This window comes from Streptopelia decaocto (assembly GCF_964273445.1).
Source record: "Streptopelia decaocto genome assembly, chromosome: 4".
In the NCBI taxonomy this organism is placed as follows: Eukaryota; Metazoa; Chordata; class Aves; order Columbiformes; family Columbidae; genus Streptopelia; species Streptopelia decaocto.
In genome coordinates this window covers 6,368,596-6,394,080 of record NC_138658.1, presented here as the reverse complement: position 1 = coordinate 6,394,080, position 25,485 = coordinate 6,368,596, and the positions used below count along the sequence as shown (strand labels likewise).

Sequence of the window (25,485 nt, the reverse complement as noted above, 5' to 3'; positions counted from 1 at the left end):
TATGATGGAAAGATTGCAAAGTTAAAAAATCCTGCCATAAATAGAAATTTTTCATGATGGGTCAGAAAACATGCAACATGCAGACAATAACATTATATATCAAGTTTATAAAATGTAGTAAAATTTCAACATGTTTTAGCACATTTCTGAAGGACTACACATAAGGGGAAATGCCTCTCAGATAACACAGAAGTGTCAGCTTTTGCTATAGAGCATTTATTCACAAATAAATACATTCCGAGAAGACTTTCAGAACAAATATAAAATATCAATTAGAGACAATTTGGATGTATCAATTCAGAAAGCTGCCTAAAGAGAGAAAATATTTTAATTCCGGCTAATGCAATGTAAAATCAGCACAGAAACACTGCTGAAAACCTAATTGTGCATACAGTTCTTCACTACGAACATACATGCCCTTGACAAAAGAGGAAGAGAGTTTTTCTTTACTGATATTATTAGGAATAAAAGTACTCAAGCTTGCAAAGATTGTCACAGGTTAACTCACCTTCCTGAAATCCAACACAGAGGCAAAAATTGAGTTTCCATGACAATAAATATATACAATGGGCACTTGTGGCCTAATCGATGGTTCTAATAACAAAAAGGGCTCCTTAAACAGCTTTTTGCTGGGCGGCCTTTTGTATTATTCTTACACAGTTTATGAAAGCAAATAGCCAAGAAACCCATAAATCTCTTCAACCAGGATTTAAATGGAAAAAAAAAAAAAGTTGAAGAAACTGTGGGCAGCAGCCCAGTACTCTACGTTTTACATGTAAAGAGTATTAGGCAACAAAGACTTGATTCATTTGGCCTTTCCATAGCAAGCAACTCCAAACAGCTGGTGGCAGGACAAACAGCTGTACTTGCAGCTTAACTTTACACATCACTTCTGTTTACTGTACAATCTACCAGCATCCTTAGGGTCATCTAACTAAACAGTAGGGTCATCCATAAACGTACCAACCGCATGAAAACTCTGCATTAATTAATTTAGAGGATTAAATGTAGATAGTATCTTCCTGCTCCTCACGTCAACACTGAGGTCTTTACAAAAGGGAAAACGGTGCATTTCTCTCCTTTGTCTCCCCAGTATATTTTAATTACTGTAACAATTAAAATCACTGGACAATTATACTTGGACAAAATGAGACAAGCAGCTTTGAGGGGTTGGAAAGAGATGGAAAATTTGGGTGGCATGGACTGAAGTAATTCAAACAGCTTGTTAAATTCCCATAAATATTTCAGAAATTGATCTGAAGCCAACAGAAATGAAAAATTATTAACAATTTTCCAGAAAAATTAATCAGCTCAGTCAAGTAAACAGAGACTCAGGCTAAAGAAACATCTGCCTTCAGAAACTTAAAAAGGAAATATACATCCTACTATTTGCCAGAAAGCAGGTTCACTGAAACATCTGCCTTAATGAAAAATACATGAGTAAGCACAAGAAAATAGTAAAAACATGAGGTAGGTCAAGAGTAGTATAGAACATAAACCTAAGACTTTTAAACAACAGGCAAATATTTGCATGGAGTTGTGTAGAAAATTATCTCTGATATTAAAAAAAACAGCCAACCAAATCATCATAGCGATGCTTTTTTGGATAAGACCTCTGGAGATACTGTGGTACAAGCTCCTGCTCCAGTTAGAGCCACGTCAAGCCTTGGTCAGGTCTTGCCAGGTCTTTAAAGACCCCAAGCGTGTAAATACCACAAGTCCCTTAGTAACCCATTTAAGTGCCATGTGCCCTTCTACTGCAACGATCATCTCATAGAATGCTTCTTCCTTCCTCAACATCATCTGTGGACAGAGTCGTGGTGCTGGAAAGCATGCGGATACTTTTAGTGTATTATCATCATTTAATGCTGATGCAGAAATTGACCTAATAGGTGCCCAAGTATCTGTGGCTATAGAGCTCTCCACCACCTAATAAATTGTAATAGGGGATGTCCAGCACAGAAAAAAATGAATACTTTATATACTTTATAGCAATACGTTTCTGAGAAACCTGCCAGTGCATCTGCTAAGCAATACCCCAGCTAATAGTTCTTAAAGATAAAATCTATTCTATCATACATAAACATACATATTTCTGATAACCAACTGTAGGAATGCTTTGCATCATTTACAAATGAAGACACTCAAAAATCACTACATAAAAGTAGAAAAGATATTATTTTTGAAGTTATTTAACTTCTCAAAACATATGGATAACACACAAAAGTTAAGCCATTTTAGCATTACTTCTTCCTTAAAATGTCTTCCTTTATATATAAAGTAAAATTATTAAGTTTTTATTTTCTCAGGCAAGCAATCACAGTCATTGCATATTGATGAAAAACAGTAATTATACCACTGCTCATTACTCTTCTAACCAAGGAATGTTTGCTGTCGCCCTCTAACAGACAGCCAAATTAAATCAAATGGGAAATTAATGCAGCACTTGACTATGCAGCATATTTGTAATAACAAAACTGAAAGAACAGGTTAAATAGTCTTGAAATTTATTTATTTATTTAGCTTTGTGTATATTGCACAGTAGCAGAGGATGGGACCAGACTCCTTTCAGTGGTGCTGAAAGACAGGATGAGGGGCAATGGGCACAGACTGAAACACAGGAGGTTCCATCTGAATGAGGGAAACTTCTTTCCTTTGAGGGTGATGGAGCCCTGGAACAGGCTGCCCAGAGAGGTTGTGGAGTCTCCTCTGGAGAGATTCAAACCTGCCTGGACACCTTGCTGTGTGATGTGCTCTGGTGACCCTGCTTGAGCAGGTGGGTTGGACTGGATGATCTCCAGAGGTCCCTTCCAACCCCAACCAGTCTGTGATACCTAATAGAATCACCTTAATGAACAACATAAAACTCAAGCTGTGATTATGCTGAAGCTCTTGTCACTCAGTTTTCACCTCAAGAAGAATACTCCTACTTTTAAACAAACTACACACATGGTTGCAGCAAGGAAGAATAAGCTCTACAAGTCACCATAAAAATTAAATTTATTTTTTTAAAAAAGGAAGTTTCCTTATATCTTTTTAACTGCCTTAAGGAACTACTGGTTTTTAAGCAAGTATTTGCCTATAGTATTTATCAAAACTATGAACAACTTATGCAAAAAAAGTTCTGCGTTCATAAAACGCCTTGAATTAGATATATTGCCTAATTATTAGAGATTAACTTATCCTTGCAGGACCTTCATAAAAAATATAGCACAAAATCTGCTCATGTCCCTGATAATAAAATCATAAACAGATATGTTTGTATAGACCTGCACATCTCAAACTTGACACAAAACCAGATGAAGTTGAATCTACAAACCATCAGTCTGTTCTGCAGAAAGTCATTGCAGGAAATTTCAGCCCTCCTCTTTACCATTGCCACAGCTACGAAACTTTAAACAAAATTTCTGATGTTATGGCTCGCATAGGAGTTCAACATTCATAATCTCTGCCATATGTTTTACTTGCTCCCTAAAAGCAAGAATCAACTGTGGCTGTAGTCTTAATGCCACAGTTAAAAACACGGAGATGTAAAGTGCATGGATCAGCCATGAAACTAGAAAAAAAATGAGGACTCGAATATAGAAAGAACAATTTAACCTTTGTTTACAAAGCAATTAAGATCCAAAATGTCAAGAAAGCTTGACTGAAGGTACGACTTATTTTCTGCATCACATCTTACTTAATGTCATCCAAAATAAGTTACAGAGAACTTATAAATCCAATGTGCATCAAGTGGGATCACAACTGGGCCAAGCATCCGGTAACAAGCACAAGCAGAGGAATGTCAAATACGTGCTGCAGATAAGATGGAAAGTAATCCATTTGGCAGATGGTTTTTTAATAGCATAGAAAATAGGATTAAGAACTGTTCTGTCTCCACTCCAATTTTATTTTTTGGTTTTTGCTTTGTTTTGTTTTTAGAGAAACAGATTAGTTAAGAAATCATTTCCAATCTTTCAAAAACAGATGAGAGCATAGTGAAGAGATTATGGTAATGCTTCACAAAAATTGTACAGCAATAGATTCCACTCAAAAAATATACTACAGAATACAGGGACACTAACAATCCTGAAGTATTGCTATATACCCATTTATGTTGGCTTTCATATTTTTGATCAGGTAAACTGAGAGAAACCACATGAAAAAATATTAGAAAACGAAGATACCTACAACTCTTTGCTGATTTCTACATCCTTACATTTTCTTCCTTGGGAAATTACTCTGGAAACAAACCAAGTGAAATCAAAGCACAATTCAATATATGGAAGAAACGGCAATCAGACTCTTCTAGGAAGAACAATGGACATATTCTCCAGACAGCAGGTTTTTCTGGGACAAGGACTAACTACGGGCACATATATTATAAAGCACAAGAAAGGAGTCTAGGTCAGGTGGAAGCTAAACAAGTTACTAAATCATGCTTCAGTGCTACTACTACTAGACCAAAAATGCTGCTCCTCGTATTGCAAAGTGTTGTTTTGGTATCACCCTGAGGGCTCAAATAACACTTCTAATTCTGCACACCCTCCACTTTATTTATTTATTTATTACATTCAACTTGTACTGAAAAGCTTTAATTTAGATAACATTTTCTCTATCTATAGCACTGTTTGCAAGCCAAGTCAGGTTTCAGGTGTCCTTTCACTGTTAGCATAGCAGTATCTAGGCACAAGTTCCAAATTGTGTGCTAATTTGTCACAGATACAGTAGCACGCCAGTGTCTAATTCAGAGCAGACTTGTGCTGCAAAGAGAGCTGGCAGGGAAATCATTGCTTCTGTTGAGAAACTTAAGTACTACAGGAATACAAACAACAGAAAAGTCCCTGACCTTAGACCTCTGCAGACCAACAGATGCCTACTATGATTAGAAAGCTCAAAATAAGCAAATATTCACAAACTGGAAGTGAAGAAGTCACAGCAAAGCCACTCCTGACTAAGGTCACGGTGACAGGCCTGAGGCAGCCTCTCTTATTTACCTGGATTGTTCTGCAGCATCATACTGCTCTTTTCTTTATAAAAAGTCATGCATTCAGGAAGACACATAGCACCAGAACAAACAATATAGAACTAAATAAATATAACTAAACAAACATTTTTCAGTGTTAGCATTGTTGCTTCATCCCTTTTTCCATTTTGCTAACTATAACAGTAAGCTTTTTCAGGGTCTAGAGGACACTCTTCACAGCAGGCTACTAACAACAAAAAATGGTTTAACTTCTCACTGCAGAACAAACTTTGCTTTTCCTCTCTTTTCCCGATTTCAGAATCAAAATAATTCATTTCCATTCAACAAGTAACATCAACACCCATGAAGAGCCATCTTTGGTGAACAACAGACTTCGGGCAAACTGTTAACTCCTGTTTCTGAAAATAAAAATTCTCCATTCTTCACACTACTAAGTGCACGTATTTAAAAAAAAAAAATCCACCAAAGGATCTAGCCAGAGAATTTGAAAATGCACTCACCAAAAAGAAACATGTTGACAGAATGTGGAGGAATATAGATACTGCAACAACCTCTAAAGAGCATTGTAAACAAAATTACAAATCATTTAACGCTTAGATTTATAGCAGTAATATGAAACTTGTTAAAAATAAAAACAACACTTCTGCCTATTACAGCTGACAAGTTCAAAAGAATACAAGTCAAAACAAGCCCAAACCATCAAAATATGAAAAACGTTTAGAAATTTATCCATATGACTGTCAAATCTGTCATTAAAGTCCACAAAAGTTCTTTTGTGCAGCATGTCAGGTTTCTCCAGCTTACCTATGTATATTTGATACCCTGGTTCATTTTCCAAGTTACTGCTTCTGAACAAAGATTTAGTTACATTCCTTCCCCTGTATGAGGGAAAAATAAGCTACAAACAGCAAACCCCTATTCACAATATTGAAACATGCATTTTGAGAAGTGGCAACACATACACAAGCACTTTCTGTTGATGATACAGAAACATAAGAATGATATAGATAGATAAATAAAATTTCAAGCAAAATATACTTAACATTACTATAAAACACAATGGCGAGATGAGGCATGATTCAAAGTATTACATCTACAAACTGCCTTATTTCTTGCACAAAATAAGTCTGTCATGCTGCAAGTAACAGCACCGTGTTTTTCCCTTGAGATCTTGGCCAGTTAAGTCTCACTGAACTTCCACTGAAACACGTGAACCCATCCAGGATGCAGCACAAAATGCCAGCTCGTGAAAGCCCATGACATACGCCAACATTTCCCAAAGTCTTTAACTGATGAAGGATACAGAAAGGAAAATACAGCCTAGAACCACTTGCAACCTGAGCTAACTTTTAGTGCAGCCCTCAAAATACCAGGTACAAAGCCTAGGACAGCAAGGAGTGTTTGTATAAACCAGAAGTTTAGGAGTGCATTTTTTTTTTTTTTTTTGCAAGAGCATTTAAGCAGATTTAAGAGCACTTCGCCAATCAGACACATTAGAAAATTTCAGGTAGAGAGTGCTGATGGAATGACTAAACGAATACTATCAACTGGTTTACTCACATTACCTAAGCAATTTAAACATCAACACAAAGACCAACAACTATATGACGGATTTGCAAAAGTTTTAAATTAACCTCCTGGCACAAACTGAAATAAAAGTGTCATATCTCTCTCTGCTATCTCTGGATTTTCAGATTAATGTTTCACAAGAACAGGGGACAAATTTTATTGCTTCAGATTAGATTTGACTGACTTTAATATTGAGATTGTTCTCCAATTCTTCTCCACTTAACAAGATAATTCTACAAACAGCTGAATTTCCTACTTACCTTTGTTCTTCTATACTTTAAAAGTTTCTAAAGGATGTGAATTCCTGTGACGTGAATATTGCTATGGTAAGATGCCAGAAATTTGACATGAGACACGTACCAAAAATTAACTTTTCAGAAGCTATTCCAGGCCATCTGGAGAAGATGCATTTCAAATACAAAATGATTAATACCATCTTCTCAAAAACACTAAACATACAGTAGTGTGGCCTTTCCTTCGTGCAATTGATAGCTCTGAAAGTATCAGGCTACTCAGAACAGATTATGAATCACTCATAACAAAATAATTTTACTGGTTTTGTTGCTGTTGTTTTTCCTTCTTACACTATTAGGTTTGTGGGGTTTTTTCTTAAACATAGCAGCGCTGTCTTCCTTGAAACTTCCTTGAAACTCCTGACCACAACTGTGGCCTAAGAACTCACTTTCAGGAAGAGTTAAAATGAAACTTCTGATTTTATCCAATGTGGAATTGTATCCAAATCAAGAAATACATTCATGGTTCTTAACATGGAAATCTAAAAAGCACTGAAAGTGCAGATGGCAACCGTAAGTAACTTCGACAGAAAAAATTCTCATGTCATGTTTTGTCACAAATGATTTATGGATTGCAAACAAAATCTGTACCTCAAATTTGCAACAAAGATTGGGGGATGGAAAAAAAAGGTCTATGCAGCGACTTGTACAATGCTGCTGACCTTTAAGAGTTCACACAACACCTGTTTCTAGCAGAAACATTAGTTTCAAAGTATGTTTTATATACACAAGCCTATTGTATTGCCTGGATGAAATACGTTGTGATTCATAAACCCTTTATAAAATGTCAATAAAGCACTTACACAAATTCACTAGTGCTGCACAAAACTTGACAGTATCTCAACAGTGCTATGTTTTTTACATTACAAAGAAGCAGTTCCATCTCCTCAATGTGCAAAACTGACACTGCAAAATAAGGTTGTTCAAAACACGTTTGCCTGCGTTTCTGAAGGAAAATTTAATAACCACAAAATAAACCTCCAGTTTCTTTATTATGATCATTTATAAATTGACATAAAACCTCAGCAATCACAAACTCTGGAAACAAGCAGTAGTCTTAAAAATAACTCCTTAAAGATATTCAATATGAAGTAGGATAGAATAGAGTTTCAGTAATGCAGTAAAATAAGAAACTCTGAGCTAAGAACACAGGTTGAATTAATTTTCACAAATAATCTACAAATAATCTAATGGGTTCTCCAAAGACTATTACAAAAAAGACATTGCAAATAATTTTTGAGGTATTTCAACTTCCAGCTAATCTCTCCTACTTCCCTCCCAAATCAATAACAAAGTTTTTAAAGACTCTATTCCCAGAAAAAAAATGAGTGAATGTCAGTAAACCTGAGTGAGAATAACATATAAACTCCATTAATACATTTCCAGTACTTTGTTACCAAGGAAGAGGAGAAATCAGGCTCAGTTTCAGTTGTTCTCTGGGCTGCAGTTTTTCCTGTGCCCAAGGACAGAAACAATACTTTCCTTCTCATGTTTAGCTAATCTTCTGACCTTAACTCCTCTGTAACTTCCCAGTGCCAACATTTCCTTTTTTGAAAGAAAGATTATACCAGGAAAAGAAGCTGTGAGAGGTTCAATTAACAGAGAGAATATTTTTTTACTTGTTTCTGGGGAACATTTTCAAACATTTACATAGACTAGACAGCTCTTTCACATTCTGTCTACTGACCTCCCCTCCTAATGAAGAAAGTCACACATTCTCATGTGCTCAGAGTGCTGCTACAAAAAAAGAAAAACAAATGACTGGTTTTTAATTCATCACTTGCACAATTCTTCTCATGTTGTTACATACATGCCAGGGAAAAAATCCCAGAAATTTCTACTGAGCTCCTCATTCTCTTACAAATATCTTTCCAGCATTTTCCTTTATTCCAACGAATATAAAACTCCAGCAGAAGTTGAGCTGATAACTTTCCATCTCCAACATTCCCTGATCAGCTGTTACCTCTTTTCTTAGACTTGAGAACACTGAAGGCAGATGACATTACTCTGCTACATGTTTATATAGCACCTAGCACAATGGACTCTGCAATTACTGCTTTAAGGTCCTCCTCCAACCCAATGAATATGTCAACTGTTAAATCACCAACTAATTTGAAGGAAGAAATTGTTTCAAATCACATTTTCCAATAGATGGTCCCAAATTTGGGGATTAGAGGTAACTGAGCTGAGAATTGCCCCATAAAAAGCATTTTCTCCAAACCGATTCCTTAGTTGCAGAGCTCAGCTCCATCCACCCAGGTAGAGTTTCTTATCTAAGCAGATTTTGCTGCCCTCCTGTGGCCTACGAAGATTTTAGGTTCCAAAAGGCACACACACACACCTGTGCACTGGAAAACAGCAAAAAGAACTCTGATTCTGCTCAACCAGTTCACATTTTTGTCTTGATAGACAGATTGCACAACTCAGTATTATACTTTGAAGAAAGTAAAAAAGCCAAAATGCTGTTGCAGAGGTAACCAAGGTCTCCTGGTGCCTCTGCTTGAAAGGACTGCTTAGGCTTTGTAGCTGAAATACAATGATCAGTCATAATCACTTAACAGTTGAGCTGATAAATTTAAAACTCAGCTGTCCCTCAGTTACAACGTGTAGGAAACAACGCTGTGACCTATGAAAATACTAAAGGAAAACAAACAAACAAACCAACCAACCCCTACCTTTAAATGCTTGTGTTGATTGCACTACATAGCTATATGAATTATGAATTCCCATCCTCTCAGCTGTGGCAAAGGGATGACATATGAAATAGCAAGAGGACACAAGCTGTAGAGTGGTTACATCCTAACATCAGTGTAGCTGGGTTTCAAGTCTAATGAGAAAACCTACAGAACAGTCTTCAAATAAGCACTGAAGAAATTCTACAGCAAGAAATACCAGAATACTGAAGTTATCTCTTTTAAAGACAATGCTGGTGCTACAAAAGATCAATTTGAATTATACAGCAACCAGCATACTAAGATATTAGTACATTCTGGAAAAAATATTTGGAAGACTAATGTCATCAACAATTTAAGTTTTTATTCAACAGCATATTCAGAATATTTGGAGACAAAAGCATTAACTCCCCCTCCTCCTAGATATTTGTAATTAATACAAATATGCTAATCCATATGGAATTAATTACTACAACATTTGATTGAAATATTTAGAAAGTTAAGACAGATCTTTCAAAAAGGGAAATATTTGCCCCAATGAAACAAAGGCAATCTTTCTACTTGCTTATGTGGAAACAGGACAGGGTTTCTTTGCATATCTTTACAAGTTTTTAGATGGAATCCAAAGGTTTTTAAAGGAATTCGTGTTCCAAAACCAGGCACATCACGTCAAAAGCATGCTGAAAATCAGGTACACACAGATTTAAATCAGTTTAAATCTGCTTAATCAAGAACATGCTTTATTTTAACTGTCAGAACTCAGAGGACTGTGAGTTTACAAATGCAAATCATTAAAAATTGCCTTCAGTTCCAAAATCATACATCCCTAAAACATTTCAACCGGCAAATTGCAGCATTTAATTTTAATTCTTTAGATATGTTCAGTAAACAAACACAAACCACAATGGAACTAAAAAAAGCCTCTACTGCACTTTATATACTGTGTTCTGTAACTCAAATCTCTCAGAAGTCTAATAAACTCATAATTAACATGGACTTCTGAATTGTAAAACCATATCTCTAGGGATATTCAATAAGAAGGGCTAAGGCTACAGTAATTCCCTGACGATTTACACTTATTCCACAAATCAAGACACTAAAACAAAGGTGACACTTTGCAGTATGCATAGCAGCAATATGGAAAGTCCATCAGTCACTCCCACCATACTGATTTCTTACAGAACAGACCAAACACCAATGAGAATATGTCCTAATGGAATCAAAATGTAGCTGTTAGAACCTGGTATTATTCTTTCTAGTATGATTTTCAATACGATATGCTAGCAACTGCTGGTTTTTCTTTGCAGATTTTGAATATTTTAGAGGCTGTTAAGCACGTCATTTAGATCAAAACATCACTTAAAATAATGCAACAGACTCCAAGCAAACATAAACATACTGAACTTCCATCCTTCATAATGCAGATGCCTTGTTTTCATAAGGCATACAAAACGTCTGTGTTTTCAAAAAGTATTCAATTCAGTCCAACATCATATCTAAATATCACTATTAAATACTAATTTAACTTAGTAATATAAAGGCTTTGCCTCCTGTCCCCAACTAGGCATCTTAAAAATATAAAATAATGCATTCCCTTTGTTTAGTTTGGTAACCAAGACAATCACAAAAGAAAAATGGAGGGAGAACACAGTAATAGTAGGAACAGTGTATACTGCCATGGACAAGTTACCTGGTTTGGTGGCATGCATATGTATTGTTTCCAGCTACACATACAGAATTTTTGTCTAAAAATTACTAATTGCATTCAAACTCCCATCAAAACTGTCCTCAGGCCAACTATGTAATACTATATCCCAGAACAGTCAAAAGATCTGAATAAGTTGCATATGAAAGCTAAAGTTTTGCAAGAATACTCTTTTTAATATAAGCCACTGAAACTGCAGTAATAAGCTTCCCTTTTCTTATACTTGCTACCTCAATTACCAATGTTGCCTATATTCTCTCTGTAACTGAACATCATTTACTTCTCAAGTATTTATTAAGAATATGAGTCAACCTGGCTCCATTGCGATCACAGGTTTTCTAGATCTTGAATTGCAAAATACAATACAAACATAAATGTGGGTTAAACTTTTAAATGAGTGCAGCAAAACCATAAGTTTAAGGAGAAGTTAATGAGAAGCAGCTTCAGTTGAATTTCCTTTGGATTGTTACCCATGTGGCTTGCAGGCAAAGAGCCGTCTGATATGGAAAAATCAGTTGAAGAAGAAGGATGAGTTCCTGCCTCAGGATGCTTGAGATCCCAAAATAGCATATAAAACTATTAAAAAAAAAAAAAAAATCTTCAAAGTCTTACAAAAAGTTCTGACAGGTTTGGAAGGGAAATAGAGAACTTTAAAGTCCTTCTTTTAACTCCTTTATATATATATATGTATAGAATAAATGACTGCCTGGATCTCATTTTAGAAACACTGTTGTTTTTAACATGTAAAGTAAAACAGATAATTTGCATCTCTTCATTAGGAAATTAATACAATATCAGATGCCCTAAACCAGCTTTGATTTTTAAGCATCATGTATTCTCACCTCAGAAAGCATCTCCTAAGTCCAAAATATTCCAAAGGTAATACCAATATAAAAAGCAGAAGAAAATAAAGTAACTGTGACCTATCTTCACAAAACAACCCTAGAAGCAACTTGGATATATTGAATCAATCTTGACAACTATTTCAAATCAAGTAACTCTCCATCTAATACAGCATTTATTCCACATTTATTATGTTAGCCATTTCTGTTAGCAATCAGCTGATGTCTTAATTCTTAAGTTAGGCACATCAGAAATCAAGAATAGAGATCGCTAAACAGTGACAAAGGTCAAACCTGATAAACAAGCATCATGGAGAAACTTGGTTTGATTGTGCTAATTTGTCATCTGATAAAAGAACTGCAGCTCCTAAGCCAGACTACATTTGTATAGTTAACTTCTAAATGAAAAAAAAACCTTAAGATGATGTCTCACAGAAAGCAGATGAGGAGGAAAACTATTGAAATAAATTATTTTCAATACTTTATTTACAAATACTTTCTCAAAGTCTAATGCAAGGTTATTATAAAATGTCTCATAAAATCAGAGTTTATGGACAGAGAAGGAAAGGAGAGTAGGGTATGGAGGGAGAGTATGCTGAGCAACAAATTACTGACACAGTGCTCAGTATATGTAAAGCACTTACAATGAAAGAACCCAGTCCTTTAGAGCTGACCCCAGTGGGCAAACCAAATGTCTTTGGAATAATATACATAAATGAAATCTCCAAGATCAATGGTTGCCCAAGTATAAAAGCATTTTTGAGGTCCACATCTCAGTGAATTTTTATTTAGCAGATTCATTTTGCCAATAAAGAAAAACACTCTTGCCTTCCTAAGATACTCTAACAATTCCAGTGCAAAGTGTCAGCCAAATATCTGTAATTCCTTTTTCTTACTGCCAGAAAAATACTTCTATTACAATAACACTAGGTTATGTTGGACAGTAAGTTAAAAACAAAACCTTGTTTGCAAATCATTAATGCCACAAAGAAAAAACAAGCATTAGCTCTATGTGACAATTGTGGAACACAAAGAACCTCCTTCTACAGGGAAGTTTCACTGCCTTAGGGTTTCAAAGATGTGTTTTTAAAGAGGATAAGATATGGTGACAAACAATTTCTCTGTAGACATATAACATCAAGAGGTTTTTGTTATTTTGTTCTGTTTTTTTTTTCAAGTGAAACACAAAGACAGTGGAAATTTCCATCTTTCCATATCCTTAATTCATACGCAGTTAATTAGTTTTATGAAAAAAATTTGTATTCTTCATCTGGCCATACATATTGTGATGTCAATTCTCAAAGCCACATGCTAAATCTACTCATCATTTCTTATCACACTCAAATGATTTCAAGATAACCAGTCTTAAGAAATTATGTTCAAACAGTTTCACTTACGTTTTTGCCAAACAAAACAATACCCCAACCTCAAAAATGTAGCATTTCTTTTTGGGAAAAAAATATCACCACTAGCAAACAAAGAAAGGTGGCACAGTATGAAGAGCCTCATCCTCCTGTCACTATTCGTTCTGTAAATCAGACAAGCTCTCTATTTCTGATGTGAATATTCTGTACTCCATCTTTACGTAAACAACTGAATATGGCACCTTCAGTAAGATTTATATTCTTGCATATATTAAAATACTCCTATTAATACAAGCAGACCTCTCAAAAAAAGGAAAAGCACTGAAGATCAAATTCTCAGGTGACATAAATAATTTAGGAAGACAACATAAAGGCAACCTTTTAAGTATTATATACCTATATTTCCTGAATTCTACTTCTCTCCCCCCCTCCAAAAAAAAAAAAAAAAAAAAAAGCATTTACAGTATATTATTAATTATTCTGTGGCTTATAAATCAAGGTAACAAATCTCTTCTCAACAACCATCTCAGGGAGCGCCTTATTCCTGAAGAGTAGGTGTTGGGCTTTCTAAACTTTGTCTCACGTTACAAGCTAAGCATTCTAAAAATCTAGCAACTTTCTCAGAAGTCTGAAGACTTGAATGCAAACAAAGGGCAAGTATCAATCAGGGTATCGTTTTGTTCAGGCTAACCTTTCTGTGACAGTTTTATATAATAATTTAATTTGGCCATCAACTTGCTACTGATCACAAAGCAAGTGTAAATCAAGCAAACTTGATCAGAGTCATTCTGTCTTGAGGCAGGCAGGGACGCGTTGCCTTGCAGTGGATTAACACCCTTTCTCACACACCGGACACAGAAGACATGAAAGGTCTTCCTTTTCCATATTGTCTTTTTACATTCATACATGGAAAATTTCACCTCTTCAAGTCAAACACTTATCCCAATCAATTCAACACTAGGATTTAATCAATTTTGTACTAGGAATAACGAAGCATATAGAATACTTGACATGCTTCATTGGGAGTTGTGTTTATATGCAATCCATTAAACTGCACTTGTTTAGGAACAACTGGCCCTATTAATAGGACCAACTACAAAGTTAACAGGCTACCTGTCTTCCATTTTGGTAAGAGCAAGCTGCACTTGTAAAATGCATTTATTTTGCTCTAGCTTTATTTACTTGCCTACATTTTTTTATACTAACTTCCTCCACCTCAAACTCTTCACAGATTCTGTAATCAAACTGTCTCTTACTGTGCATGCACTCCTAGTTTTTATTATAGTGGTCTTTTTGCACATTCACCTGACAGGTACCCACCAAGCCTCTCCCATCACTCTCCTCCTCAGTAGGACAGAGGGGGAGAAAATAAGATGGAAAAAACAACTTGCAGGTAATATAAAGGCAGTTTAATAAAGCAAATACAAAGGTCACGTGCAGAAGCAAAGTAAAACAAAAGATTTATTCTCTACTTCCTATCAGCAGGTAATGTCCAGCCACTCCCTGGGAAAGAGGGCTTCAGTACATGTAGCAGTTGTTGACAGTACCAAAGACACACCCCTTATATCATCAGAATAATAAAGCAGCGACAACAGTTATCACTCTCTGCTCCCCACATAGACACACACTTTCCCCAACCCCTTAATGTGCTTTGGGTGAGCCTAAAGGAAGCAGCTCTAACCATAACCAAACTGATCTTCATCTCCACAAAGCCCTAGCAGTTAACAGGAAATTAACCTGAAGACAAGGAACAGTTACACACACACAGGACAGGAACACAAACAAAGACTCCAGGGTTGCCTGAAAGTCCAAGAAGGGCAAAAAATCCTTTCTACTGCTGCCTAAAATGTCACCATCTTTGGTTTTGCAACAGTAAATGATCCTTATAAAAAAACTTAAATGTGTCATCTAAATACATTGGAACTGTAATCACCAGTAATTCTTTTCTGTAGTAAATAGCTGTGACAGCAAGGTGGTCTCACCAGACCGACTGAACAATTCAATCCCAGAACTTCCACATACATGTAACACAAATTCTGAGCTAGCTGAGATAGAGCAAAGAAAGTATATCATGTATGCTAACAAATTAAGATTTGCCAGGAAATTAAATTTACTGTGAATAAAAAACAAAGTGAGTTTTAACTGTAACATTCTTTACTTTGTCTCAACTGCTATAAACATTAGTAAGAGGAAATTTATTTACAGTTATAGGGGTAATTTGTTAGGAAGCTTGAACTACATTACTCAAATCCAGTTTAAAATCCAGTCATGTTCAGTGACTATTTTCCTAGTGTGCCAGGTAGGATTTAGTATTAAAATACTGAGAATTCAATTCATGTAACAACAATTAGGCTGTGCCAGCAAAAGCATCAAGAAAGGGAACAGTACCACTTAGAACAGCAGAGGTAAGCATGCAGATTCATCCAACTGAAACTCAATTCTCCTATCAGGAAATTTATTTTTATCCTATGTGACACTTGCTTCTGAATGAAAAGCACAAGAATTTGGAGTTTCCCTAAATCAGAAAATGGCATCAGCATCACTGTGATCTTGGGTCAAGGGAGGTGAAATAACTCTTGGCACCTTGTTGAGCTCGCAAATCTTCCCAAAAATTTAACTGAAAATCGATTTCAGATATCGACGTCATTAGTAACTATTTCAGCAAACGTGAAAAAAGAGTGAGCACACAGGCAGGAACCAGCAGGTGTTGATTCTTCCCCCCGACAGACAGAGTCCAAGAGACTCCTTCCAACACAAGATTTCAAAATATACATTTATTATGTGGTTTTGTACATTATGCATGTATTACAAAATTTTCTTTCAAATAGAAGAGATATCTTGACAAAATTATGAACTAAACCTTACAGCCAAAACAGTAAGCATTGGAAATAAGCAAAAATGTTTATTCACTTCTGACAAAATACTGGAATTTGCTACAGAAATTCACCACACTTAATCCTCCCTGAGCATTTCAGCAATCGGACTACAACGCTATTTTAACATAAGAAGTATATCCAAAACATCCACATAAAGTCCAAAGAAGCATGATGTAATGTTGACAGATGCAAACTCAAGTTTTGTTTTGTTTTTCTTCCACGTTAAGGAAAGAAAGGATCAATAATTAAAGCAGGGTGTGCAACATCCCAGTAAAGAGCGCTCTCAGGACAAAAATCAAAGGAAAACAGTTCATGTTCAACGGATGGACACTCCATAGTACACATGAGGGTTTTGTCATGGCTTTGTGCACTACACACAGATCCAAACCAGACAAAACCAGCTTCAAATAGGATAACATTTTCATTGCCTATATATAGCAGATGGGAATGCATGCATGTATTCACACAGATATTAAAACAAAAGCAGTATTTCTGTAAGTGTCTACAGCTCTTCAGTGATTCCTAACATATTCTGTGAGGAATTTCACATACTGGTCGTTGAAGAGCATCTATATGTTGTATGTATATTTCTGTATTCTTTAAATCAGAAGTTCTATGCCACCGAGGCTAGACGGACCCAAGTATCTAAGTTACCTTATTTACACAAAAAGAACACAAACATTTTTCTTCCCTGTAGAAAGGAGTTACTGTTCACTAACTTCTTACTGTCAGGAAGTATGTATAAGACCTTTTAGAGGAAACTGTGTGGTAGAAGAGGTATTCAATATTCACAAGACCAATTAAGACAACAAACATTACGATAAATCAGTTTTTTCTTTGTAGAACTATAGCACTAGGAATCACACTGCCCTGCAATCCAGCAAAGCAAACAACCCCTACAGGGCAGGGAACTCTGCCACAAAAGGGAAGACTGACTCATATGTAGCTACCAAACTTTGCTAATTAATGTTATTTTCATCAGAAAAAAATCAGCTGCTGGTGCTTTAGGAGACACAGTCCACGTACAACATTCATGCCGATCATATTAACATCATGTAGTCAGAATTTACTGTTCTAGATATGAAAAGAAGTTCAGGAAAGTAGGAAACAGTGGGAAAAAAAATGGTTCAGGAATCAAGACCAAGCTTTTATTCCCAGTTCGGTCATCAGCTGTTGATGAGCTGAGGGAAGTCATCTCACCATGCGTCCCAAACACACTGAATTTTAAAACAGACTTAAAACTACTTGCCTGTTTTAGAGAGCTCTGAAAAACACATTTAAAAGTGACATATTTTCCTATGAAAGAGTTAAGCAACTACACCAGACAAAGGTACTGTTAAATATATACACACATACATAACAAGTCTTACCTTCTCCAGGACTGACTGCAGATGGTAGATTGGTCCAGTCTAGGGTCCAGCTGGGACATGGATGAGGAGAAAACTTTGCTTCAACACCATTTTCCTATGTTAAAGGGAGAGGGAAAGAGAAAATAAGGCCCTGATGCTTTCCCCACTGAAGCTGGTAGGGAAATTCCCACTGAATTTAACAGCATCAGATCAAACTGTGCACAACATTTTCAGTCTAATTGAAATAGGCAGTTAACTCTACATTTTATGGGATTCAAATTGTGTATTTCTCTCATTTTCACAGAAAGCCCTGTTAATTTTCTTTAGAAAATTCATAAAACTCATTCATAAAATGATGTCAGCTGCTAAGCAAAAAATATTAAGAGTTATGGAACATGATGGAGAGTTTTATTTAATAAAACTCATTAGGGTTCCCAGATATTCAAAGCTGTTATCAAGCAGACAAATAAAAACAACCACAACACCACACAGAAACAATAATGAAGCCAAACATAAAAGCAACAGTTTTTAACATACTTTATATAAATATCTTCAAAAGAGGAATACAATATTGCAATTCAAACAAAAAGTTACTTTGATTATCCATAATTATTAATAGGGCTTCCAGCAGTCCTATCTTCACTCAATTCCTGAATCAATCAAATATAACAGAACAAAAAAGTAAAATGCATATCGGACAGGAAACAGCCAAAGGTATTAAATTGTTCAAGGCTGTCAGACTTAGCTTCTGCAATTCTAATAAATTTCACCTATTTCAAATCAAGCAGAATATCATTACTAAAAATATTTCGTTAAAAAGTTTAATTACCATTAACTTAGTCATAGTTGGCCTTGGACCACCTATAAAATGGCTATCTTCATTCTCCTCTTCTAATTCATCAGGAACAGAAGAGAATTCTTGTAGCTGTTCCTTTGGAGCAGACATCAACTCCGGAAGCTGGAGAAGCTCCATATTGCATTTGCCAGCAGCTTTCTTTACTCCAGGTACTTCTTGAACTCTTCGATACCAACTGGATATCAGAGGCAAATTTACCAGATTTTTGCCTTGGTTTTTGCTGGAAACCTAGAAAAATAAAATGGAAAGGTTACTTGCTACTGTAAATTTCATCCTACAAGCCATAAGGTGGCATGAACTACAGAAATGAGCTTGGCTCCATGCTGAGAATGCTCACTCAGAGCATGAGGCTAATGCAAAAAGCTGGCTAGTTAAGAGCTCAGGCCTGCAGGGGAATTGCCAGTAGACTTTATCTGCAATTCCTATTTGCTTGATAGGATAAAAAGGTTACATGACCAATTTTAATCATTATTTCAGTCAGTAACAGGAAAACACAACTGAAGTAACATTCTGAATCATCTGCTATTTCCTAACAAGAGGATGATTCATTTGGGTTGGTAAGCACAAAAAAAAAAAAAAACAAAAAACAAAGGCAACACAAAAATCCCCCACTCAAACAGTAATTTGCAATGAATGCTGAACTCTAAGCAAGACATAATGGTACCTGACTGCTCTTCTTTTCCAGAGGCACCCTGCTGCCCTTAAAAGCTCATCCACTGACAGCTGTTTAGCTGGCAACTGCAAGTCTGGAATACCTGTGACTATGTAGCAAAACAGGCACAAGCATACCTTGTCCCTGGTCTTTATTGAAGTCTTTGCACTATATCTGTCGCTTTTTTTTTTACTAGCACTGAATCCAAAACTTTTTTAAAAAATCATATATTTATTCAAACTTTTTTACTATCTTAACTTCATATTTCTATACAAAAATGGTAATTAGTATTTTTCTTTTCTGAATGAAGTATATAGGATGGTGAGATGAAGTGTCCTTCAATAGGTTCCCAAATGTTTTAGAACCGTGAAGATCATCCTCTAACAGGAGAGGCTGCAAAATCTCCATCCTTACAGACACTCAAAATCTGACTGGACACGACCCTGCTCTGAGCAGGAGGGGTAGACAAGATGATCTCCAGAGGTGCCCTCCAACCTCAACTACTCCAACCTTGAGTATTCTGTGATGTCATACCTGCTTTAATCAGAAGATTAAAAATCGTGATTACAGGAAACAGCAGAAGAGGCCATGCAAAAGCAGTGCTCCTCCATATATCTGTCCTCAGTGTGGAAACAGAAATCGGTAAAGAACACTTGAAATGACACCAAATTTCAAGCATTTCTTGCATGCTGTGTTTATAATGTTCTTAGGCTAATCACAAATAATTATTAATAGCTAAAGGAGCAAAAGGAGGATCAACTGTGTAATTTTAGTATCTAATTCAATATCCTAATAGTAACACAGGCAGAAATACATTAATTCAGTTAAGGAAGAAGTCTTTTGGAAAGCAATTCTAAGAGGCACTGTTACACTTGCTAACAAGTGTTTTAAATTGTATTTTAAAAAGTGAATAGTGGTTTCTCCCAGATGGAGAAGAAAGCTTTTGTTATTCTTTTGTTAATTTTAAACAGTTACAACTAATAGAAAGCATGACTAAGCTAACCTCAGAAAGATAACAGAAATGGAATGAGGTAATGAAAAACAACTCTTCAGCTTCATTATCTTACTTTTGGTAATTATAATTACAATAAATATGAGGAGACCTGACTAGCTGATTGTATGATACTTTCCAGACACATAACCATTGAAGACTTCATTATTATTCACACTCATAGAGCAAAGTGGAAGTGCAACTATAATGGTTATTTTAAACACAATGCAGCAAGTCCAGTTATGCAAATGATAATAACATTTTAACACAGAATTAAACTCTGGCACTTCCATCCACAAGAGTGGTTTCAACCCACTGCCTGCAAGAAGCTTTAAGTTACCAGTTACTCGATTTTGATGATAACTGTAGGAGTTAAAGTATAAATGCTTAGAAAACAATCATTCACCAGAGAACAGAAATAAGGCAACATTATCGCAGAGGTCTTATGATTTAGATAAAAATGAAACTGAATGCCAGTTTTCGAGCTTGGTGTGAGCTAACACAAGTATATTACCCAATATATAGTTCATAAGCTGCAGACCACCAGGGCTCAAGGGTCACACACGAAAAGCAAATAAATACAGCATTCTCAGCTGCTCACAGAACATCTAACAGAACCATTTCAATTGGATTGCTGAAATCAATTAAGCATCTGATCCAAGAATCTTCTCATGCCCAGCACCAGTAAATCAAACATTACCGTAAAAAGTTATGCCCTTTTTATTTAAAAAGGCCTTGGAAAAATAAAGACAACTGAAATACATTAAAGGTTTTTTAAATAGTAGGAAAGTGTTTTGTCTTACTACTTTTGTTTAGTATCATCCATACAGAAGTTGCTGTTACTACTAAATTATGTAGTTTGCAAAAAAACCCAAACAAACAAAAAACCAACCAAAACAAAAAACACAACACCAAACAAACAACAAAGCAGAGATGAATTAATAACCATTACTGTAAAATAACTCATCATCTTAGTTCAAAGGTAGCCACATAAACCTACTTCTGGACTCCTAAACCACTATCATCATGCAGAAATACAGTGAGGATGTTAATCTTGGTTAAAGAAGTGATAAATTTGGTAGTTTCTCTGTTTCTCTGAATCTGACTGACAGCATCTTCTCCAGGAGTTCCATTTGTTTTCAAACACCATAAGGCAAATTTGGCAAACCAACTTGCAAACTTGAAATGCAAATACCAACTTCAGTCAGAGATCTTCCTGACACCAGCTTAGATATCCATCTCATAGAGTAACTGCAGGAATATCGGTAGTCGGCAAAATTGTATCATTTTACTGTCATGGGAAATAGAGGCACAGTTGTAATTTCCTTAATTCTTTTCTGTGTATACACCCTCATAAAACTAAGTACACAGATTGTGCTGAGCAAGACTCTCACAGTGTCTTACCACAGAAGCTCTTCCACCTGAAAACTGGTTTTGAAGCTGAGCTCAAGTCACTTGCACTACTAAGCCCTACCTCTTTCCAGAGGTGAGAAAAGGGTAGAGGGAGAAAAGAGTGGCCTGGGGAGGGTTAAAATTAAAAAAAAGTAAATAAAAATCAAATTGCACGGCTTTATTAGGCTCAAAAAATATTCTGATATACTTTCCTAATCCCACTGTTTAGATATTTTGTACAACAGAATCTGCAAGACACTGGCAGTTACTAGAGAAGTGCTATAAAAAGCAACCAAGACACACACACATGGAATCTCCTTCTCAGGCCCAGATAAATTTTGTAAAAAGTGAGAGGTTCACCACAAAAGATTCAATACTCAGGTAAATACGGTTCTGCCCTACAATAGGGGTGAAATGAGCTTTTAACAGATCATCGATCTAAAGGTACAGAGATATGAGTATTTTACTGATTCAAATTACAGTCAATCTGACACAACCAATAGCCTGGCCAACAGAATCCTGGAGCACAGGAACTGCTAAAATCAGCTTTGCCACTTGCAACAGTGTTTTTAAAACAACATTCTCTGTTGGGGAGCAAAGATTTATTCCCCTTTTCTACACATTCCATGTGGTGCCCTGACTGCCAGCTGTGTCAGTGGTTTTCCTGTTTTATCCAGGTAAAACTCTTGGAAGGTTTCAAATTCCTCCATATACAGACTGGAAGATCTTTTGTGATCTCTAAACACATCACAAGATGCAAAACAGTCCTACACTCAAAATGAAATCTGCTTATACCCACTATACAGTGTCAATATTACTTTGCTAGCATACATCATATTTTCCTCATTGTGCTGAGAAAACCTCTTGAAAAAAACAAGGACTAAGACAATTGAATGCAGCCCATTGGTGTTTGTCCAGGATTGGGAATATGCTAGGTTGACTGCAAAGGAAAAGAGAGACAAAGGCACCTTTGAATAGACCACACTCCTGACATTTCTAAAATACTTGCACAATCTGATAGGAAACCACTCAAACCCCCTAAAGGAAAGTGTGGACTTTCTATCAGTATTTTATTGAACCATTCAGTTAACACAGATTCTATTACCAAAAAAAGCCAATCTCATAGGACTACAAGGAGAATCGTAACTCAATCATAACTTTTCAGTTATAAACTTAACTCCAGAGCTTCAAGCAAGGTAACCTTTTCCAAGGAACTTATTTCACTGCAGTAAACAAAGGACCTTCCACAAACTGTAGAAAACAGTTTAGCAGCAACAAGACTATGAATGACAAAACTACAGATTATTGAAGTTTCAGGGGCTGAACCACATCCCAAAGAAGCTGGTGCCCTGGACACAACCCTCCATTTCTAAGCAGGGTCACAGCAATCAGTCCTTGCTTGACGAAGAATATAGACTAAGATTTGGAAAAACAAAACTGCACAGAAGAATAAAAGATTTGCTGATATGTAGGTGTTATGCTGTCCTAGGCACACACCTTTATCTACATATATGCAACTAAACTGGCTTATTTTGATAAAAAGCCAGGCTGGCTTCATAGGAATGTTTCCTCCCAAAGCATATTCATTCTGGGAACTAGAAGAAAACAATAGCAAAGATTAAGAACAATTACCCTATTATGAGGAGAAATAAGCACACTGGAAATCATAACACACCATACATTAAAGATAAATATTTGTAAACAAAAAAATACTCACAAGACAACCTCAAGAAATTACATAGCAGTAGCATAAACAAATGAGCTTTTGGAACTCTCCCATGTCAATTCTTCAGGTCTTGTATGGGTAAGGAAAGTCAAGTATTTACACCTCTACGAAGCCACCACTGTCCTTGAATCTCTCTCTATTCACTGCCTCCCTAAAAGGCATTCTTACTTTCTTAGAAGCTATTTGTTTTCTTTTAGGCATATCTGTCCATGTCCAGTTAAGTCACATAAAGTTTAAAATCTTTCCTGAAAAGAATTCCAATCCAGATAATATCCATGTAGTAAAAGCGCAACAAACTAGGTAGGAATTCATTTTGCCTTGTCCCTTAGTACAATGAAACGAAAATTAAAATAGGCTCATGCTTACCTACTTCTGCTTTATGCATATCAGGATACCCTTTAAGTGTCCATTTTAAGTATTTTCATGAAGGAACTTCCTAGGCAATTTGGTACCAAAAATATTTCAGCATAATGTGTTAACAGTATTTACTGAGTATTTATATGCTATATGTTTAAAAGTAATTTGGGTGATCTCACCAATCCCTGGTTTTGTCTGTACAAAAACAAAGACAAATATTCCATTTCAATATTCTGTTTCAGTTTAAGTTCACATCGCTAACATCACAATACATAGGGTGTTTCAAAAAGATGGACCCAATTTTAAAGCAGTGTATTTCACAATTGCAACATGTTACACAAAAATTTACAAACGGTTTAATGAGGCATCTAGGAGTAAAAATTTGAAACTCTGTGCCCTACCCTTTCAAGTGGTAAGGGTTTCATTCATGGGTGGTTCATGGTTGTGGAGAGATCGGGTCCATCTTTTTGAAACATCCTGTATGCTGCCTTGAAATTGGGTCCATCTTTGGAACACCTTGTGTTCTAAATTAACATATCTTACAACTTTCCAGTTCTTAAAAAAAATACATATACACTACTTAATATTTGAAGAACTTGTCGTCTTACCAAGAACTGATGGATGCACGGCAACAGCACTATATCTGCCAAGGTAAAATAAAGCCCTTCTGCAAAAACGTGGTCCAAAAGTGGAAGGTCAGAGGTTTTCGTTCTCCTAATATGCGGTGCCTCCCTGTTGACTGCATCCGATACTTCCTGGACAAGTAGCTTGGAGAAAGCGATGCTCAGTTCCAAACTTGGGAGTTCATGCATTTCTACTGGTTTTCCTTCCTCTGTTGCTGCTTCTTTACCAAGTAGAGGCACCCCAGCCTTGGCAACTGCCTTCTGCTGCTGAAGTTTTTGCCTTCGAATTTTGTCATCATTATGTACTCGGACAGGTTCTCCAAGCTTCCTTTCAAGCTGTAAAATGTCAGGAGGAACAGTCTGACAGCGCTCAGGAGATGCCGCCAAAAATTCTTCAACAGCCAGAGGTATGCTGATCTCACAAAGTCTGGTCCACTGGCTAACCTGTCAGATAAATTTATATAATTAATGTCTCTACGAAAAGAGAAACAAAATCCACAGTACCATTCTGTCCACTTTAAGTGAAGAAATTCTAGCTTTAAATACATTCTTCGATAATCTCAGAAGCTCAGATACTCTGTATTGAAAGTCTACTTTAGAGTATTTAATGCTTATTAAAAACCCTAACGTATCTAAGAGAAAGAGATGTACTCACTTCAGCACAGGCTTTTAAGCAGGTCTTCTTAAAGCCTAAGAGTTCCAAAACATCCTTTTTAGATGGATCTGCCTCGTATGTTCTCTGTATTATATGCCTTAAGACAACAGAAAGCCCAGCTCGGCAGAACTTGCCATCTTTCACAACAACAGCAGGTAAACAGCAGCTCTGCACAACCACTGGAAGCTGATGTCTGGAGATTAAATGGACCTCCAGATCGCCAAGGAAGTTTTTTGTCACAAGCTGATCATTTGCATCTTCACCACTTGGCACTAAGAAAATTTTGAATAATTTGCAGTCACAGTAGGATAGCAAAAACAGTGAAATAGATGTATGAAGAGGAAAGATACCATCTCTGTACTGATGAGAAAAATCCAAATATAAATGTTCTTCAGCGACACTATCTTTCATCTTCCTCCTGAACTGACGTTCCTGAAATAGAAATCGGAACACAACATTCATAAAAGAATACAGAATTTAGAACAAAAAAGGTTTGAAATAGTGCTCCCTCTACTATCTGATAAAACTGATTTTAACATAAGACACTATTAAAGACATCCTGTCTGAATAATTGGACTGCAGGCCCTTCTTGAG

At 36.1% G+C, this 25,485-nt stretch overlaps 1 protein-coding gene across 4 annotated transcripts in view; it reads right to left on the bottom strand.

Annotated features, from left to right (window-relative positions):
- GSTCD (glutathione S-transferase C-terminal domain containing) overlaps nt 1-25,485 on the bottom strand; it is a 47,572-nt gene that overhangs the window by 18,064 nt on the left and 4,023 nt on the right. For all 4 annotated transcript variants that reach the window (XM_082050330.1, XM_082050332.1, XM_082050329.1 and 1 more), the window contains exons 2-5: nt 24,892-25,323; nt 24,222-24,680; nt 18,469-18,723; nt 17,661-17,754 (exon numbers count right to left, since the gene is read on the bottom strand). In XM_082050330.1, coding sequence (XP_081906456.1) covers nt 17,661-17,754; nt 18,469-18,723; nt 24,222-24,680; nt 24,892-25,302 — 1,219 coding nt within the window. In that variant the 5' untranslated portion in view covers nt 25,303-25,323. The remainder of the gene's footprint in view (nt 1-17,660; nt 17,755-18,468; nt 18,724-24,221; nt 24,681-24,891; nt 25,324-25,485) is intronic.